Below are 23,353 nucleotides of genomic sequence, written 5' to 3'. Positions count from 1 at the left end.
AATCAATCATTTAAACGAATCTATTTTTTTTATCTAACTATTCAAAATGTTCTAACAAATGTTTAGGATGTATTACAGTTGAGTCCCACGGGCCGAGATTTCCACCTATTTGAGTCCAAACATTTAAGAGAAAAACAAAAAACATCTCACAGGCTAATAAGTAATAGGATTACACTGCAACATATATCACATAAAAATCAAAACAATTATAGCTAGACGATCAAATGCTAAAAATTAATATAACTATCAATAACTAATTTAATATAGTTTAATATGGTTCTACACATGAATTTTATTATTATTATTTTTAATATCAAATATAATAATGACCTGGTGCATTTAAAATTTGAAAAACTATTTAGTTAGAACCTTAGCTATGATTATGGATCTTCAATTTAGAATCGTAACCCGTTTAAAATAATGTATGTCGGAAACCAATTCTATGTAGATAAATTATATATATATACGTGATAAGTAAATATGCATTACGTTTTAAATGAAAGTATAAAATCATATTTATTTGTTTGTATAAAAAAATTTTAATATATCAACTTATAAAATACCAAACTGAAAACAAAAATGTATATTAATAAATATAAAATTGAATTATAAATATGGGGTTCAACCCATCTCCACCTCCATTTACCCCCTGCGTGTAAACCATAATAATGCAAGGAAATTATAAAAATTTGGGCATCCCTCCACTTATTTTGAGACACTTCGACCACTGGTTACAATATGCAATTCCGATCAAATACATATCCAACAAATAAGTTTCTAAACTTATACTATTCGGACAAAATATGTTTCAATTATACGCTTCCAAAATAATATTTTCTGACAAATTAATTTCCAGTCGTATACGTTCGAGTAAATACTTTTCCGATGAAATATGTTCCAAATCAATGCAATTCCAGATAATTACAATTCAGTAAAAGTATTTTTCCAAGTTCTATGTTCCAACTAATTATTTTCCAATAAAATATGGGTGTTTAATATTTTTAAATGTATAACTCCTTATGTTTAATATTAGTAGGTATGTCAATTGACTAATTTGTTCATATTATACGAGATATTTTGTGTATTAAGTATAAATCACTAGAGAAAATAAATTAGTGCTGTTCTATTCTGTTTCCTGTGAGCATATATCTACTATTTATATTGAAAATCTAGTTCTATAGATACCTACTTGTATACACTGAGGTGCATAATGATTTGTGTATCATAACGCCTGTGCCTGCATAAGTATCTAACCTATTATATGGTTAGTCCGGTTAGTGCATTATTGCAATAAAGATGCATTTCATGTTAATAACATTTCGTATTAATATGAACAAAATTAAATATTAATATGGCTATTAACTTAAGTAAGAAACTATTAATGGTTAAAGCTTTATTTAAAATTGTCACTAATGACCAATAATTAGTGAACTGATTATTAATAGGTACCATAGGTAGGTCGTAGATACTTTTAATACTTTTAGACAAACTTCGTAACTGCCAAGTACCCACAGTTTTCATTACTTTTTATTTAAGTAGCCATGTAAGTACTTACTTTACTCTACTTTACTGGAAAAATGAAAAGGGTTAGATTTTTATTTTGTTTTTAACTATTAATTAAGTAATTTGAAATCGAAAAAATGGCTGAAAATAGAAGAAGGTTGTTGTATGAGTTTGAAAATGGGGTGTATAATATGTGAAACTCTAGTACAGGGACTTCGATCTTTTTAGGCAGTGGGCCACCTATTATTTTTTTTTTTTTAACTTGTAAGCCGCATTTGTGATTAAAAAAAATATATTAAATGATTAAAAATGTTCCTAACGACAACGAGGGTTGCAGGGGTGAAGACTCCTGATTCAGAAGATTATTTAACGTTTGAAACACTCAGGAAGTGAATAAGAAATAAAGAAAGAAACCGTAGCAGATTATTCGGTCGTTTCAATTTGCTTATGACGAAAAGTGACTAGAGTGTAATGAATGACAAAAAAAGTGGTCCGTTATTCTGAGGTTAAGATGATGCCTCTGCCCGTTATTATACACGTTGATTGATTTGCAGCCTGCCGTGTAATTAAATTAGTCAGTCACGGACTAACGAGTAACGGATTCATTTGCTGTATATAGTTTTTTTCATCATTTAGACTGTTTTCAATTTTTTACACCTTGTTTAAAAACCGTGATGAAACTCAAAGGTAGATATTCTTACTACTTATACGTAATATATACGTACATTCATAATTTATATATACGATATACCTGTATAACTTAATACAATTATGGTAAAAATATTATTAATTTATTATACTATAAATTATATTATGTAATATGTATACAGTATACACTATACATTCATAATAGCTCCCTTTTTTATACCCTACGCCTACGGCCTAATGTGTACAAATAAAACGCAAAACGAAAAAAGAATAAGATATGATTTCTGCAGCATAGGCGCAATATTAGGAGACTTGGAGGGGCTTAGGCGCTCAATCGTTCCAATATTAAAATTGTTCCCTCCAAAAATGTGTATTTTAATTGAAGTATTAAATCTTTCATTAGTTATCTAATCTACATAATTCAGTAAACATTTTTTGAAGAAATTATTTTCTAAAGTTTAAACAACGATTCATGATTCGTGTGTTTTCCAATTTTCCATAGTGGATATGGGATCCACCCACAGAACATAATATCTTCGTGTCTGTCCGTCTGCCCTTTAATTACCGCAGTAAATAGTTACCATTATTGTTGTGTTAAGATATATTAATTGTATACTAATTGTCTGCAGTTACAATTGTGTGTATACTTACGTATACTTACTTATTAAGTTTTTATAGCTTTCTATTCAAAGTAAATGCATAGTAGCCAATATTAAACAAATAATATGTACCAAAATATAAAGGTTATCAAATTATTTTTTAATTGTACATTGGTTAGAAATACGCATGGAAATATGGAATTATAGCTCAATGGGTTGTTTTGGAATACGTTCAGAAACAGTGAATTTAGAACTCTTACTGTAGGGTGAACCTACCCAACCTGTTTAATTCCTTTGCGCAAATCGTGTTTGAAAGTCGCGGTGATTTCGCCAGGCGATTCAGTTCAATGCCGAACATGCGGTGCAGACGGCTTCTGCAGGTGATGCATCACCTCGATGCAGGAACCGGTGTCGATCGATTCACCGTCTGCCGGCGATTCGATGAAAACGGTTTCGGTCGAGCCGCTAAGTGGCCCCAACGAAATGACCGTGCCAAATTATGCCAGTCCAAAGTTCCGTTATTACATTTCGTCGGTGAACATGGCAATAATGACGCCCGTGGTTGCCACCGAAGTCAAGACCGAGACGCTGCCCGTCTCGTCACCGCTGCATGTTCGGTCCGTCGAAGCGACCGTGCAGCAGTGAAGCCGGGTGATTGTAAACTCTCCCGATGGTAAACTTTCCCGGGTCTACTCCAATACTACCCGACGGGAACATGTAAGCTTTCCCGGGTCTACTTCAGTACTATCAGACGAGAACATGTAAACTCTCCCGGGTCCACAATACTTCAGTACTACTAAGCTAGGCGAGCATGGGGCATTATTCGTATTACGCAGTTGGTAAGGTTGAAAAACTGGGCGATTGTAAAATCTCCCGATGGTAAACTCTCCCGGGTCTACTCCAGTACTACCTGATGAAAACGTGTAAACTCTCCCGGGTCTAGTTTAGTACTACCTGAAGAGAACATGTAAACTCTCCCGGGTCTAGTAAAAATCATAAAATAAATTTAATATACATTTAAGTTGTGTTTAAAAATAGTCAATCATATATAATAATAATAATAATAATAACAATATAAATTAATGTCTTTAGCTGCTATGAACATGATATTATAATCAAAATACAATAAAAAATAAAATTTCAAAAAATCCAATATACATTTAAGTTTCTATTAAAAATAGTCAATCACAATCTCTGCAGTGTAGCCAACTCGTAGTGTAGCAATAACATTTAAAACAACTCGGGAGAGCTTACATACTTCCTACAGGTAACTATAAAGTTGACCCGGGAGAGTTTACACATTTACTTCAGGTAAACATAATTTTGACCCGGGAGAGTTTACACATTTACTTCAGGTAAACATAATATTAACCCGGGAGAGTTTACCATCGGGAGAGTTTACCATAAAATCGGGAGAGTTTACCACCGCCCGAAAAACTTGGCTTAGCTATTATAGTCAATATCGTTTTAAATATTTGAATTAAACATAGGTTGACGGTAATACCTACAATTGATAATAAATATTTAAAATTATAATCACAATCTCTGCAGTGAAACCAATTCATAGTGTAGCAATAACACTTAAACCTTAAACGCAGATTCCACCAGTTAATCTAGCATTCTAGCAGATTTAAAATATAAAATCGTGGTCGCGTGTAATAACCTTACTGAAAATCAAATAATGTCAGCAACTACAATACATATAGGATGTCTAATGTCTACAACGTTTCCAATCAGAGCGGACGGAAGGTTTTGCGGGGCCCGTGGCAAATATTTTTTATGTGACAAAAAAACTCTTTTTCGTGAGGCAAAACAAAAATTTACTGGCACGTCCTAGTACTTAGCTAGAAGAATTTTTTAAATATTTATTAAAATAAAATATGTACAAATTAAATGTTCAGGTAGATTAATTATACTAAATACAGGTGTTACACAACAATTTAAAAAAAATTCAAGATTTGAACATCAAAATTGTTTTGGACGTCGTCTTCGATCGCTGGCATTATAATTTATTTTTACTCTCACTCGTTAACATAGGTATTCCAATTATTATATTAAAAAACCACAAGCTGCCACTGCAGACCGGACTTGTATTTTTAATTTGAAAAACAAAATTATAGGCTTAAAAACCATCAAATGCCATGAAAAGCGCATGGCCCCTAAAATGAAGAGGCCCTGGACAGCTGCCCTTTCTGCCTTGCCCTTCCATCGGCCCTGTTTTCAATTATGCATCAACAATCATGGGGCAAACTGTGAACAATTTATTTAATTCATTGTGTAATTATAAAATCACTGTTGTCTGCTGTAATTGATTTTTTATAAATCATGTTATACCCATATTGTGTTAATCTTGTTTATAACATTTAAAAATATTCAAAAAGTAACCAATAATAAATAATAATACATTTTTTTATACATTTAATGAATCGTAAAAATGTATTATTTATTAAAATTTAAATGACTCTTATTCAGTCAATATTTATACTGACAATAATATAGTTAATAGGTCATAATGACTTTTAAAAATCAGTCTATCCGAATTTGGTATCGAAAATACCGGTTGCCGTTTAAAAAAAAATGCAATTTATATTGAGAATACGCGTACTGAGAGTTAAAAATTTGAAATTTATTCCAATATAATCCGGTCCAGAAATTCAGTGTTCATTAAATTGGAGAACACGCAGTATGTAAATACCTAAATGGTAGCAATTTATTTTAATAATCTAAAAATATTTTTAATTTTAGCAATAGGTAGATGTATTATAATATATTAAATGTAGGACATTTGGTGAGAAAAAAAAAGATATGTATGTTTTGTTATATTATATTACATCGAGTAATGCATTTAAAAAGTATTTTAACAGGGAGGGGTGCTGGGGGTAGAGACTCCATTGATCTGTTTCATTTAAATATGTAACCCCCATATAATACAATCCCCTCTATGTCAAAAACTGAAATTGCGGCACATGAGCTCCAGGAAACATTACATATTTATATTCATACTTATGCAGAATTCTGTATTACTGTTTCAAGTTTATAGTCTATAAACCTGTCAGAAGAATTTCAAATTTTATAAATAGCTCAAAATATTTAGAAAACTTTATAATGTGCAGGAAATGATTATGTAAATATTTGGTGAAAATATCAAGTATCTACAGTTTTGTTTATGAGGTACCAAAAAAACAATGAATTTTGTTGAAAATTAGTTTTGTGTACAATTCCAGTTTTTTAAGTTTTTTTTTAAATTGCTATAGTTTAAAGTTTATTATAAAAATAATAATTATGTCAGTGGATTTATACTTCTATTAACTATTCAAATATAGCTTAAATGCCCTTAATTCATATAAATACAACCTAATTAACAGTAAATAGTTTTTTTAGTGTTCTAGCTATTATTATTACATTCATCACAATCACAGCAGCTTTTTATCTTTTGTTATTTGATTTTCATTATTTTTAATGATGTTAAAATACAAATTGGCAATTGCATTTACACTAATATAGTTCAACTCTTTAGTGGTACATTAAACTATCATTAGTTATAATAAAAGTTAAAACAATCATACAAATTATAGGAATTTAAATGTTCACATATTGTGAGTGTTCAGTAGACATTGGTCATTATACATTAATATATTAGCAATTGGTTACATTTTAATAGAAAAGCTAATATAGATTATAATATATAACAAATATACTCATATTAATATAATTATAAAAACTATTTCTTAGTTGGATTGTTAATTTGTAATTTGTTATTTAAAGATGATCAGCACTTCATTTGTTTAAAAGGTCAATAATTAGGAATAGAATAATTTATATGGCATTTAATTGGTATTCATTGATTTGTGTGTACACATAATAAAAAATAAATAAATATTTCACAATAATGATTAAAAATATAATAAATGAATAATAATTTAACTAATAATAATTTTAGATCCTTATAGAAATGCTTACAAATATTACGGTTATTACATAAATATTTCTACCACTCAAAAACATTTTATTTGAAAATCAGATATAAAAAAAAAATACATATTATTTTTGTTTAGTCGTTTTTTTATATAATTAAATGTCCGTTACAAATCATGACGTGTTCCTAATAGTTCTACCATATACTATGTACTACTATGTAAGTCTAAAAGACAAATGGATACACACTAACTTTTTTAATCACAATTATATAAGGGCGTGGCAACTCTAGATATGGTAAATGAGTAATAATAGGTAATAAAAAAAGATGCTTACAGAACTAACAGATTATAAGATGAATAGTTAATTTAAAATATAAACTTAAAATATTGTAATCCTTATATATTAAGACTTAGATCAGTTTTATGAAATAGAAAGCACCAATGATTATTGGTAGTACTCCAACAACAAGCGTATCTGATCCACTAGGAATAGTCTTGCATTCTTCGGGTTGCAACTCATCAGGAATTTGTTTACATACGGCATTCATGAAAGGTACTGCTGATGAGAAGTCTTCAGTAGAATTCTTGTGTATAAAATAAACCACATTAGAGACAATAGTACAAATTGTAATAACAGTATATATTTTTTTAATTTAAATTTACCTTGTTGAATACAACTTTGGGCACGGATATCACATGGGCAGCAGCAGATTTGTTCACATACTCTTGCAACCATGGATTAGCATCTGTATTATTGGCGCAATCAGTGATTTCAGTAATGACGGCACTATCAATGTTACTGTTTTTGACACACTATAATTTTTTTTTAAATAGTTGAGTTAATGTCTAATAAGTAATAATACAGTCAAACAAATTGGTTTCATTTGTTTCAATATAAAAATATACTGATGAAAGCAAATACAGAACAATATTACTTCAGTAAGCTATGGCTTTTTTGTACCATTTAAAAAAGAAGCAAAAACACACAATATAGAACGGTTTTGGTATAGATATCAGATATTAAATAAATACTAGTACTAATAGGTTAAGACTTAGCAATATTAACCAAATTTTCAAAAAATCAATGTAGTTCAAAATAGGTACATAAACTACTTAAAATGAAATTATGAATTATTAGAAACCAATTATTTAATTATACAAATGCATATACCAAGCCAATTGGTACAGTTTTATTTGGACTATTGTATCCTTCAGTCAGGGAACAATTCACAAATTTGATTAGCTGTTCGTTGTTTTTGATTTTATGAATACCACAAGCGTGCACTCTATCAGCAGCGCACTCTCCTTCACGCTTACAAGTGAAATTTAAAGATTTGTCAGGGTTAGTGGTGATCTGAAAACAACAAGAACATTGTATTATATCAACAACATTTAGAACACAAATTAGTAAACTAGTTATTGTTTTTTTTTTAACTTACATTTCCTTGAGCAAAAGGAATAAATGTCACATTGATGAACTTGCCTAGCTTATTAAATGTAGGTAATAACTGGTTTGAGACAAACTTAACGCTGTCCGAGCATAATGCTTCGTAGTACACTTCAATTTCTACAATATGAGTCTGAAATAAAAATTTTAGTCAATTACATTTAAATAAATTATATTATTATACGATAGCAAAAACATAAAAATAAAATAAGTACACAATAATCAATAGATGCTTAATATTCCCTATAAATAGCGGTTAAACAAACTGTATAGGTCATTGGTACATAATAATAAAATAATGAATATTAATAATAACCAATACAATATTAATTATATTAGGAACATATATTTATCAGATTTAAATGAAACTATAGCCAATACTTAGATTTTTTCATAACAAAAGATTGATAATATCTGCATCCTTCATAAAGAAACAATAAAATAATACCTATAGTTCGATAGTTGATTGTATAACTCATAACATTATTTTATATTATATTTTCTAGATGCACAAAACTTTAATGTTACATCATGCATTCGATAATTCAAGTAATAGCTACGACGGGATTTTTGTTTTATTAAAAAATTGAAATTAAAAATATTGTACGTGTTGTTACTGGTTAAATTTCAAACACGAATACACGCAGCTTTATTGTAAAACAATGATCATCGTAAACAAGTGCGCCAAATGCGTGTCTATTGTGCACCAGAAACAAATTAACTCTGTCGGTATTTAACTCGAAAACATTGTAATTACCTGCGGTAATATTAAGAACACAATATAAAAACATAATACGGTTAGATATTATATAAATATGTTTTATACTTTATTTTGTTTTGTTTTGTTTTATTGTTTATTTAAAAATTATACATTATGAATTATGGTAGGAACAATCGGATGACGGAACTCTCTTACACAAAATATTATTATTCTGTAATATTATAACATTCAAATCAAATCATTTTTTTTTTTTTATACATAAAAATATAACATCAACGAATGACAAATATGGAATATAAACCATATTTCTTGATATTTTAACACATATTTACTGACATGGAGATTAGCTTCACAGTGTCGTATTACACCCAGACTAAAATCATTTGCTATTCATTTTCATTTCGCTGCTTTGCAACTTTAAACAGTAAACACCTAAACAAAACGTTATGGGTGGAATGTTGAAACTAAAAAACTGTGTGTCGTATGTGTAGGAAGGTTGATTATATAGGCACCTATTTATGTATATCTACATTAAAATGTAGGGAGGAGTTATCGGATAATAAAGGTTTTGTTCAATTATTACGATTACAATCCAATCTTCACTCGATTACACCATTATTTACTCCCAGTCTATTGAGCTCGAAAATCATAGAATTATTTTTGGAATAGCATATTTTTCATTGTTCCATATCACAATGAAAAAAAAAGTTCAATGCACTGGACTGTTCAAACATACGAGTCTAATACAAAATTATGGCGGTAGCATTTATCTTGTAGGTAAATCATATTTCAAACAACCATTTATTGTTTGGTGATATTATTTTAACACACATCTTACGCATTTTTGAAACACGATTAGGACAATGACTAAGCTTAAAAAAATATTTATAATGTTTCCAAACATTAATTTAATTTACAAAACGCAACGAGTTCATTAAAGTAGGTGAAAAGTTTACTTGTAATTGATTATTTTAATAAATAATGGTTAGAGTTTGTTAGGTTTATGTCACCAATCCGCTATTAATGAAGGTTTTTTTTTATAATGACCTACTTTAATGAAATTTGTCTAAATAAATGTATAATAAATTATACTTTGCACGAATCGGTGTCGGCAGTTTGTCGCACCTAAAATAACAAGGGTAGTTTTGCGGGACATACACGCTTATAATATGCTTAAGGAGTTATCGCACTTCACGCGTAACGGAACACTTTTATTACGAAACGCGTTTTACCTGTCTCTATAAAATTAAACTTTGGTAAATGATAATCTAAATTATTTGAAAATACAAGGTTCGAGGAGATCAGGGGCCGTTCGATCAGACCACAAAAGTACAAAACAGAGAATATTGCGTTTTTATGGGACCATGGTGCATTCGAGCTACTCATGTTTATGTGATAAAATATGTCTGGATATTATATTATACTGGGTTTGTTCACAATAACAAAATATAATATACAAGTTTATAAAATATTTTTTACACATACAATTTATTTCAATGTAAGATAAACAATATATTATATAAGTAGATGAGTTGACATGTTATAGCCTTATAGGTACTGTAAAATACTTTGCCCAGAGCCTCGTAAAAACCTAGCGCCATCACTGGTATATCGGAAATTCGGAAATCTAGTGCAGTTGGTACTATGCGCATAACAAATCACACATTCTTCAATATTCTCAACACTTTCTCCGTGCGTAGGTAAAACTGGACAACCGTCGAAAATGTTTAGATGAATGTCGTCAAGTGTGGTGGTTTTAATCGGTGGCCGACACCCGCTGGGTATCTGGAGTATCCCGTAGGGTTTTGTAATTTTGTACAACTAAACAAATTCAGTATATTTGACAATTTAAAGACCGCGCCATCTTAGATTGAATCTTGGGTCAAGGAATTCCCAGGGTTGGGTATACTCGTCGTGCTAAAAGACGTGCCTACAACTGTCTTCGTGTTATACCATAATATCCTTTACGGTATAAACTATGCTATTATACCCATATAGATTAGGCGCATATATAATAAATAATATGTAATATCGGTTATCTTATTGGGTGTGTTACAAATGGCGACGATATCACGATAAACCGAAATAACAACAACATAACATGTACCACAAAACAACGACAATGATAGCACCATTCGATCAGCATTCCGTCTAGATTTACCTAAAATCCATATAGGTAGGGCATACATTTGCAGCGAACAATATAGGCGCACACGATTTAACTGACGACAATAGTAAGTGGGCGCGGATAAAAGACATCGGTGGCCCAGACGCGCTTTTGGAATTCCAGATATACTATACGACTACCCCTCCCTTCGACTACACCCCGCTCAACAGTCTGGCCGGGCGGAGAGACCTTATACATACATACAATTTATATGATATATATATAATAGGTGTTTACACATATGTCGTATGCATGCAGTTCTCGTTTTGTTCGTTTACCTCTGTGTAGAAATTCAATAGGGTGAACGTAGTGACGCGCGACAGGAGAGGGGGGCGTGGTGGTGAAGGGTAGTATGGTCCACGGCGGGTGATGAGGGATGGGAGTGGGTGAGTCTCGGTTAAGTTTTTCCCCCCTCACACCGCGTGCATATAATCGGCCGCACGCCCCGTAGACCTGTCTGCGGGGCTGCACAGACTGGTCGGTGGGTTATATGTATAAAGGTATATATATATTATATATATTATAGTGAAGCGGAGGGCCCGCACGCCGTCTGGACCATTTTATTATTCGCGTGCGAAATCTCTCTCCATCTCTCTACACATTACAACCCATTCCCGTCCTCTCCACATCAACCCCTTCTCACTCACCACACAAACCCACAGTTTCCCACCTCTCACCACAGTATCGGCACCGCCGGCTCGCCTATGGCGCACCCCCTTTCCAGAGGCTAGTTACGAGAACCCCGGGGCCCTTAACACGAAACAGACTCGAATTCGAAACAAGCCACTCCTTTACCGGCACAACGTATACTAACACAACATTTTGAAATAACGTATATTATAATGCGACAAGGAAAACGTAATTTTTTACGACTCACTGTATTTCCGTTAGAAATAATAACGATCTCCAAGTATATAATAATATATTATTATAGACTATAGTAGGTATTTTACAGAGTACTTTTTTATTTCACAACTGAAATGAAGAAATATTATATAATTTTAGTACCTTTGTGCATATCTAATGTAGTCAACGCGTTTACTTATCCAAAAATATTCAATTATTATAGCATATTAAAAATATTTATTCATTAATAAACTACTTGCATATTTGAAAACGATTATATGTATTGAACATTTAAGGATTTATAAAAATAAAATATTATATACGTTCATTAAATACACATTAAACAATCACGCAACCCGGCATAAAATTACAATTATAGCATTTATTTGAATTAAAATATAACAACTTATTATTATTTAGTTGCTGTAAATTTTTTAATTTAAATTAAACTGTTATTGCTGTGTAAAGTAGGTTTTACTAATGGAAACTTTTACACTAAAATATTGATGTACTGTTACGCCATGTCGAACTACAAAAGCAAACACGTTGATTTTGCATGGACACATTACTAAGTAAATATTGTCTGTCAATTGTAATTTTTATCATAACTACGCGCAAGTGTTTCTACGATAATAGGATATGTTAGCAGCCGTTGGTCGTATAAATACAATGTGAATAACTATAACATTTCCACTAGGTAATCGTAATACGTAATATTAATAACTCATGTAAAAATGTAAACGTACCTATTAAACAAGTATTCACATTAAAACAGTATCATCTAGGTCTTAGACAAAATTATAATGTGGAAGTGACTGGCTATCGATTATTACCAGCAATGCCACAATAAAAAATAATAATTTATTAATATAGCGATAATTATTTCCTATTACCAACAGAAAAAAGTAGTAACTACTATTATACTAATTAAAGTACTTATTGTACAGACTATTGTATTCAGAAACTAAAAACATTGTAAAAGGCATTTTCGAAATGTCATGTATCCAAGAAGTGAATAAAACATATTTTGTTTAAATAATTAATACACCAAGAATATTTTAATTTAACTACGCATAGTTATAATATGTACCCATTACATTAAAACTTGAAAAAATAGTTATTTTATTAGTTATTACTCACTTATTACTCACTACTTTTTTCAGTTTATATTAGAACGTCGCATGTCAATAAATACAGTTTTGGCAAGAACGATTTTTACATAATATCATCATAACTAATCTATACTAACTGCAATTTTATAAAGCTAGTACTAAATAAATAAATATTATTTTTTATAATTAACGTTACTTAAATACCATTACGGCTCATATTTTTAAAATGTCATAATGTTAGTAGAAAAACAAACACAATTTAATTTTTGTATTTTATCCACATTTGATGGTTTGTTACATGAAGCGATTTTTGTTATCCTGTAATGATGGGTTCGTCATAACAAATAAAAAAAAACCTTAGCTCTTATCTTCTGCCATATGGTAGTATATTTGTGACGGGTTATTTTGACTGGCATATGTATCACAAAAACTCTTTACAGTCAATATAACTGTATGAGATAATCATGACAAATGTATTAGTGTCAGACATCAGTTTTAAATAAAAAGTATGTAAAAAAAATCAATGGAATACTTTAAAACAGTATTATGAATTATGATTCAAGGAATAATAAAAATAAAAACATATTATAGTATTATACTATATTTTATAGGTTACCATAATAAATACAGCTCATAATCCATACGATATAATATTATAATATAATGACATAATCATAAATTATAACTTCTTTTATTTCGTTGTCAAATGTAAACTATCTGAGATGACCGAGAAATATAATGACCATTTGGGTCACGATGAAGATTACAATACACATCTATCTACTCGTGAAGTTGTGCATGTGCACTTATCTCTCAAGCGACCATATTAGCAGTTCTATTATATTATATTGAAGAGTGAATGATGGATTATAATGCATTCTCGTCAAAGGGATGATATTATGTTAAAAGAAACGTTCGCAATCACAAATAATAGATGGGCGTAGATAAAATCGAAAAAAATATGCCAACTACTAGGTAGGTTTAAATGAAAACAAGAAGGATAATTGTCAATCAAATTCTTTCTTATTCATAAGTATCATGCAAGAAATGGTTTGGTATTAAATTGCGAAAATGTATTTTCGATATTTTTAGGTTGCTGTACGAACAACTTGTGAGGAACCAATTTTAACTTTTTGACCAAGCATAACATTTTTATCATTATTTATAAAAAAAAAAACTCCGAAAATGTTGATTTCTAGATGTAGGTATTTTTTTAAAATTGTATTATGTCTATAAAATATAAATATTAGGTAAGTACCAAATTCAATTCTCTACAGTGTACAAACGACAACAAAAAAACAAAATCTATTATACCAAAAACGGGTTGTGTTTGCGCAATTAGTGCTCGGAATCCAAAATTACAAAATAATAATAATATATAAATTTATGATTATCAGTTGAAAATGATATTATTAACGTGAAAAACCTTGGGGATTTTTTACTTTGAGTCTTTGAAGTACCTCTCTGTAAACGTATGCAACTAAAATATAGGTAGTATAGTAAGTATATTAGTGTATCGTAGTAAACCAAATATTATGCAAAAGTCCTTAAGCTACACTCGCCACAGAACGTAATAACGTGTTTTTTGTAGATTATATTATTTTGAATAGGTAAACCAAATACCAATGGGTACCTACAGGTAGAAAATCTTTTATATCTTCGTAGTACATTGACTTAAACGGTTTTTAACATATTCATAAGTAGCAATGTGCGTGTGTGTTTCTCATTAAATAGAAATAGCTAAAAAAAAAACAATGTATTCAAAAACATGTACAATAGCGTTAATTACATAGGGAAAACAGAGGATACCAATGTGATGGGAACATTCCAGTTGACTTGTAACAATCTAATTCTGTTTATACGAGAGCATTTAAACAATACTGTCTTTTCAAGACATTTAAGAACTCTGGAAGTATATCCAGTGGTATCAAAATATTTCATAGAGAATTTTATCTAGCCTGTAGGTTCATAAGGGTAAATATAATATAATACACTGTAGACGATAAAATACGACTAAATATCAGTATAAAAATGATAAATAGTTTGTTTGTACAGTCTCTTGAACAATTTTATCTCAAATAGAACGTCAGTAAATAATAAGCTGCTATATTATAATTGATTAGTAACTAAAAACAGATTTATAGCATCCCACATCTACAATAATCTTTCTCCCGGAGTCAAAAATAAGGCGGATATAATATATATATATATTTATATATACATTACACAAGACAGTACCTCAAGAACTGATAAAAAGGTACAATTATTTTTTCAACGATTATTAAATGAGTGACATTATGCATAATAAGTAAAATGACAAAAAATAACAATCTACGTTTCTCACTATAGACTATCTATTATTTTATAGTTTTTAATAATCCAAATGAATACCTCGAGAATAAAAATTACCAATTTAGTTATTATAGATTTTGAAAAACTAAAAGTATTAAAATACTATTATGTAATGTAACTTGCACATTGAACACAATAAATTAATATAAAAAAAAAATGATAGCACATCTTTTCTTTTCAAGTTCCACGTGTGTTAGGAGAGATATAACCTTGGGGGAGACCAACGTAATTACTCTATCTGCCCGGTGCGTTGTTCCCCACCGATCGTCGTCAATATATTATTATTCTGTCGGTGCAAGCCGCGTGCAGGTTTAACGATCGAAAAGCACTCGATACTGGCACGGGCACAGGCTCATCGCCGGTGAACCTAAGGCAAATTGACATGTTGTGCTATTCCTTCCTCCTTTATAGGGATTTCCAATTTTTTTGGAAATACAATTCTCATGAGAATATGCATTTTCACTTCGTTGGTTAATATTTAATAATATGTCCAGTTGGTATGCACTCTGCCATAATAGTCGTGGTCAGCCTGCAAAGAGTGTCTACGGAGAGAAATCAAATTGAGATGATTTATAACAAAGACCAGAGAGCCTAATTAATAATGTTTGAATTAAAATTAATATTAATAAATTATCATTATTATCTAGGCTCTGTAATAGACTATTTCAATATAATTCGCATTATTCTAATGCATATCTGAAATATAATATTTTAATTGCAACTATAGTTAACAAAATAATTTTAAGCCAAAATCTTTTTTAACATAACGATATATTTTTTTTGTTTAACGCATTATATTGGTTATTTACTATAACCATACTAATGTCGTCAATGATATCAATACAATAAAATCAAAAACTACAACTTTGATATTTGAAATCGGGGAACGAATTTTTTTATATTAATATTCTTCGAGTTTCTATTTAATCTAAATTAAAAAAATAAATAACCAATTTAACTGTTAACTTTTATCATTCAGGTAAGTGTAAAAATAATTGTATAACATAGTTTCATATTTAAGCTATTTGTTACATACATTGAAGCATAAGTTTAATAATTAATAGATAATATTCTATACAATAATGGCAATGTGTACAAAGTGAAGAGATTTCTTCTTGGAACAACTTCGTTGCGTAATATAAAAATATATGAATGTATTAATGTAATTCTTTTATTTGTAATACACTTTAAAAATAATGATTTGTTTTGAACTCTTTAATACAAAAATAACCTTGACCAAGAAAGGTACCTATTATAAGTAACGATGTTTAAAGAGATTATTTTGCATAAACAAGTGTGTCAAAAATATTGACAAGTATTATTGGATAACAAAACGTTTGAAACGAATTGCGTGGTAGTTTTTTTCGGAAATAACGATGGTCAGTTACGACATGTGCTTGTTCGCCAAATTATTTCTAAGATTGTTTACCAATATACTTTAAAACTTTGACAGAATGACCTAATAAAATGAAAATGCTATTAAAGTTAAAATTTATGTTTATTACACATGTATACAATATATATTATATATATGTAAGCTGTACAGGTATATAATACACAATATACACATGGCCATTCATTGTCTGCATCTATGTCTTTTGTACAGAGTTTCAAATGTCATCACAAAAGTTGACATTTGACAAAAGATATCGATTACGTAGATAGTAATGTACTAATGTGTATGAAATTATTAAAAAAGCATTTCCATTTGCAAAATGGAAATTTGAAATATATTACATAATATAAAGCACAATTGGGTCAAACGCTAAAACGTGTATAAATTCTGATGTATTAACTATTTAAGAAACACAATAATAATATGTTGGTTAAAATCATCAAGCTAATTTCTAATTAATATTAGGAAATAAACCCACTTGTTTTTAGAATAGTCGCGTAAAAAACCACTAGAAAAATCAAAAAGGTAAATAAAATACCAATTGGCCAAGGAATACCAAGCTAAATACAGTTTTACATTTTATCTAGACCAAAAATGTTGGTTTTGAGTTACAAGAAATATAATATGTATATTATATATATATATATATATTGTTTAATAGGAAAGAGCCATAGTGGAGGAAATAACGAAATATGATTTTTACCCGGGTTTTAGCTTTAACACAGATATTATACAGACAATATATGTATTGAATACGTATGTATAACGATTATTTTGCCAAGTATTAATATTATAAGTACCTATGACAACTGTGATGCCATTCTATAACACCTGTACATTTGCGTTTTTTTTAAATTTACACTAGCGTACTCATTCTCGTTGTATGCTACAAAGCACTGTTGTTACCTACTATCGTATCGATCAAGTTAATGCATTTTACTCATTAAGCGAGTGCATATTTTAACACAAATCAGCAAATATTTTTAAACATTTAAAATATAATGAAGGTGAATTTTTATTGTTGAACTATGTACATGTATACCTACAATTCAACCCATTTATAAAATTCTCAAGTAGCATGGGTTTTTAATAACTAAACAGTAACTCATATCAATATTCTGAAGCAAAATTTTAAATACAATTTTACATTTTGGTTTTTTACCTAAACCAATTATTTATTTTTAAACTGATGCATAAATAATTATTATTCTTTTATTTAACAGTGCTATTAATGCAGGTAGTTTCGAATAACTACGAGTATAATTTATAAATGTAAAATTATTATAAAAAAAAAGGGAAATTTTTCTATAACTAAGTGCAAACAAATATTAAAACGCAACAAATTTTACAACGATCATTATTCTTCACATAGTTGACACATATTGAATATATATCCTAAAACTAAAAGTTAGAACTCCTACATATAGGTGTTACGAAACAATTCAAACGGACTAAACTTTACACGCTTAGCATAACATTTTGCTTATGTCTATAATAAATTAAGGTAAATTTTAAAATTTTCTTTTTAAACATCTATTTAATAAAATTATTAATCATAGTAAATTAAATACTCTAACTTCAGAGTAATAAAGAAAATAATAATGAGCACGCATGAGTCATGAAATTTGTGACTCATGAATAAGTTAAAATAAATAAACTTATTTTTGGGGTAAATACAAGTATTAATAATATTACTAAAAAGTAGTTATGTATACCAAACTGTTAATATTTAATTTTTCTCAACAACAAGTTTAATGTATATATGTGAGTGTGTAACTGACAACTATTTAAGTTTAAAGTAACATTCAAAACAATAGGTATAGAGTATAGACCTATCATAAATTCCATGATAATTAATAACTATTGACTTAATCATAAAGATTAAGTGTTGCGATAAAAATATTTAGTAACCAATATGTACACCATTAATTATTATGGCGAGGTAAAACAACTACTACAATATATAATATATAATGTAGTCGACGTATTTTAAAGAAAATGTCTTTATTTAACTGCGATAACAGCAAGTTAAATAAATTATGACTTCAATGTTTTGAGACCTGCAAATGTAATGCATTTTATGAGTCAAAAGTAGAACCAACAATATATACTTAAATTCATCATGAAAAAGAACTACAACTTTATTTTAGAATGTATAAATCCCTATTCGGTATTTATAAATTATGACATGTTAAATAACCTTAATTGTGCTTGGTGTATCTAAGCAATAAACAATATACCTACCTACCTACAAGTAAAATAATTGATTTTAAAACTTCAAAAGACAATATTATTTCAGGACAGCAACAAAATAGTAAAATACCGAAGTACAAAAATATTTCGAAGAATACTAGGTACTTACTATTTTCGGTCAGAAGTATTTATGAATTTTAAAATTTGTTCGTCATTTAATAAATCAAACAAATTCATTATACAAAATTTTTAAAAACAGTGTAAACAGATGTGTTATATAGTTTGTTACTATGTATTTACATTCAGTGAATCATCAACTGAATGAATCTAAATGCTGCTTCAGAGTAGAGCATCATATCGAAATCTCTGAAAATCAAATGCGTATAATGTATATATGTACATAATAATTAATAATATATTATTTAATTACTGAAAGATTATATTTACAACGTCAATTTTGCTAAAGAATTTTAATTATAATTACTTAAAACCAAACCAATACGAAATATCAGTAGAGAATTTAATGACTTAAGATATGAAAAATATATGTTAAAACTATATTATTTTAATTGGACCAATTATACCAGTATATGTATATATTTGTTTTTCGTATTTTTAATAATCGCATTATTTATTTACAAGACGTGTATAAATAATATGATAAAAATAATGACTAAAGAGCGTGTGACAATTAAAACGAGATATAGTTATTTATCTCATATTTTATACTTAATTAATTTAACTAAGAAGAAAATGGTGTGTGTTATAGACTATCGTTTAACTCATTTCAATAAAAGAAACAAAAAATATAGTATGTAGTTCGACACATAGATACGAAATCTAAGTTCACTGTGAATTGTGATAATATACTCATATTTTAATGAATATAGTTTTTGAGGGCAAGCATGTTAATATTAATAAATTACCTAGTAAGGTCATGAAGAAAGCGCATTTCAAAATTAGCACCTATTATAATAAAAATTATTTGAGTTTAGTGTTCAAAAACAGTTGCTATTTTTTGGATGAACTAGTACTTTATTAAAAATGGCCACATAGATCGAAGTTCCTATCTATATGCAAAATATCATAGAAAACGAAAAAATCCTACGTTTCTAAGAAATTGTTTTTTGTCGGTTAAATCGTAAAAGTGAAAATTTAAATGAAATGTTGATGTAAAAAACTAAAACTTCGATCTCCACATACTTCAGTTATATAAATTATAATACAAACAGTAATTATTATGCTTCGTGTTTTCAGTATAACGATAAAAAAACTGATTCACAACAATTTGTTAAACAAACAATGGTTCTATACAAATATATGTAAATATAAATTATTCTTATAACAAATAAAACATTAAATATTAAGTTATAAGCTAACGTTAGTTTTAGTACATCGGCAAAAGGTTAAATTTTATATTACTCTAATAATGCATACATTTATACTACATATTATCTACATGTGTCATATATTAACTTAATAAACACGATTTTATGTAAGTATAAAATGTATACGACTAGCTATGACCGTTTAATGATCAAATTTAAAAATTGCTTAAAACAGTAAAGTTATAAATGCATTTATTTAAACATTTTAAAAAAATAACGAAATATAATTATTAGCTATTTTTATAAAAACTTTTTAGGCATAGATTAATAATTATTAGTTTTATGAAATGTTTTAAAAATTATTAAACGATTGCCTATGCTGTTTTTGATAGTTTTAAAAACAACATTCGGTATAGGAACATAGAACCTACGTTCAAATTATTTACCAAGTTAGTTTACACATATGAGTAAACATATGGTCGAAAACTTAGGTATCTACGTAATGCAATTCGGAACAAATATTCACCTATTTATTCAGAAATTCGATGTAGAAACATAAGAGTAGTTGGATATCACAAATTATCGTTAAAATTAATATAATAATTAAAACAATAGCAATTTTGGACTTGAGGCTATTTTGATCTCAAGAGCTACATTGGCTATAATTAAAATTGAAAATTAATCATGGTATTAAATTGTAATCATTAAAATATTATTAATACAATCAATATTCAATATTTTAATCTCCAAAACAGCTTAAAGCGGTTTAATATTATCACAGAATGTCGGTGTAACTATTTCTTTCGCGAAACCGTTTGTTTCGTCAGTGTATTTCCAGATGAATTATCGAAATTCAAAACCGGTCTAGTTTTCCTGGTTTTTAACTGTCATTCAACAACCTTCGAAAATGTTCCACGATATCATTATTGTTATTATTATAATATAATATTATATTCATTGGACTCACTAAGAAAATGTATATTTCCCACCAAACCCGCGTCTCGCGTTACTATAAATATACCCGTCGATGCGAACTCAGGGACCAAAGTAGGTACAAAATATTGGACACACCGGCTTCAACTATTTTAAGCGACTGATACATTTTTTACACGACGAGATAATATATCAACGACCTATTCTATCGATAAAGCGATATATGTTTAAATAAAAACTTACGACACTAATGATAATATACCCTGTTTTGTGTACTTATTTTTTTTTTCCAAAATAGTTAAGTTTACTTACCGAGACGTTGTTATTCGTCAACGGAGCTGTTTCGGTCTTGGCGATGTTTTCTGCCGGCGGCGATACATTAATGGCGGGTGGTGGGTTGGCGGGCGCAGGGTTGGCGGCGGGTGCAGGATTGGCGGGAGTAGGATTGGCGGGAGCAGAATTGTTGGGTGCTGCAGAGTTGGCGATATTGGAGTTCGTCTCAGCCGAAACGCATTGCAACGCGAAAGCAAATACAACTGTCAGCAGTACGAACGTATTCCTTGCTCGGCTTTCCATTGTCTTCAAATTTATAACGCAGTACGTCCTGTGCAGTTCGAAATTAATTAACGTGAATTTATTTACCGAACTGTAGGTATATAATGTCCGCTGAGAAGAGGAAATCCACTTGAAGGTGTATCAAACAAGACGACGACGACGACGACGACGACAAACCACAATGATCTCGGTGTCCGCTGCGTTGGTGCGTGCTTCGAAAACCGGCGTCTGTCTGCAAAATGTGAAAGCCGGCCACCAGGCATACGGCATATTATACGGTGGCGGTCGGTGGTGCGCTGCGCTTTTCGGATTGCATCGGTCGGTGGGGGAAACATGGGCCGCCGCCGCGACGGCGCGACGTCTGGTGATCAGAACCGGTATAAACCGCCAGCGTTCGGGCCCAAAACTCTATAACGTCAATTGGTTACCTACCCATTTCAAATTTCAATTTTATACAAACACGTTTCGTTTCTATTCAGATCATGGTATTATTGATTTACTCGAGTTATTATTCAGTGTTTGTCGGTCTTAAAACACCTTTTATAATATGTATAGTTAACTATAAATGTTAAATACTCCAATTGTTAAATAATAATTACAATAACAGTATTATGTTATTATCTATCACTAGTTATCGTAAATTGCGGTTATGATTTATAAGGTAAATACTAAATAGTCCGTTATAATGTTAAACTGCATTTAGCATACTAGGTAGGTACCTTGTATCTATTGTGGTAGGTATTTCTCAATTTGATTTTAATTTATTCTGTTGACTGATTTTATTTAGTGTTACACCAACTACATTACTAAAATGCAAATTTTCATAGATAACCCTTATTGTCATTTGTCTTATTAGTTATTACCTAGCATTGCATAAATTTATATTAGTTTCCTTGTAATGTATTATAAAATATATTAGATAATAAAGGTAAAAGTATATATATTTTAATATTCTGTTGTAATAAAAAAATGTATTAACGTGTATAGAAAAAAATATCAAGTATCTATAAATAGTTCAAAAAAGTTAAAATATTTTGAAATTTATTTATTGTCTAGAATTCTAGATAATTTTAATATTATAATTATTTGGTAATAATTTCATTTTTTTTTTGTTTGGGTTTTTTTAAATTACAAGTCACAACAAAATAACAAAATCAATTTTGTAAGAAAATTGTGTTTTATATTCTTGTTTTTCCGTAATTATTTTAATTTTTCCTGAATATTAAGAACATTACGAGGAATACGAAATTGCGAACTATGTATAATTTGGTATCAGAAATTCAGAAACCACTTTTAATGTTAAGAATGGAGTACTTTTAATATTCCAAAAGGCAATGAGAGGCATTCATTTAAAAAAAAAACATATCATTGTTCAAACCGATAAATGTATTACTCATATACTCGGAAGATGAAAAATGTTAACATTTTTATTTACAATAATAAAATCGTCATAATATTTTAGACTAACGGATTGGAGTATGTATTTAGTTTACACCATTAAAAACAGTGGAATAATTTTGTGAATTTATGTATTTTAATTTGGAGGTTTGAAATGTGCACCTTATTCAGCAATATAAATTATAAAATGTTATAAAAGTTGATGTTCAAATAACCTAATGCAAGACACAAGTCCATG

The 23,353-nt window shown here is 29.3% G+C and overlaps 1 protein-coding gene across 1 annotated transcript; it reads right to left on the bottom strand.

The window, feature by feature from the left end:
- Positions 1-6,562: 6,562 nt before the first annotated feature.
- LOC111037066 (GILT-like protein 1) lies at positions 6,563-21,982 on the bottom strand. Its single transcript, XM_022319429.1, has 5 exons — positions 21,475-21,982; positions 8,107-8,247; positions 7,839-8,021; positions 7,331-7,480; positions 6,563-7,251 (listed from the first exon to the last, which is right to left on the bottom strand). Exons 1-5 carry the CDS (start codon positions 21,736-21,738, stop codon positions 7,078-7,080), a joined length of 912 nt encoding a protein of 303 aa, XP_022175121.1. The 5' UTR covers positions 21,739-21,982; the 3' UTR covers positions 6,563-7,077.
- Positions 21,983-23,353: the final 1,371 nt, after the last annotated feature.

This window comes from Myzus persicae, unplaced genomic scaffold (genome assembly GCF_001856785.1).
Source record: "Myzus persicae strain clone G006 unplaced genomic scaffold, MPER_G0061.0, whole genome shotgun sequence".
NCBI lineage: Eukaryota > Metazoa > Arthropoda > Insecta > Hemiptera > Aphididae > Myzus > Myzus persicae.
This window is presented reverse-complemented; position numbering and strand designations above follow the sequence as displayed.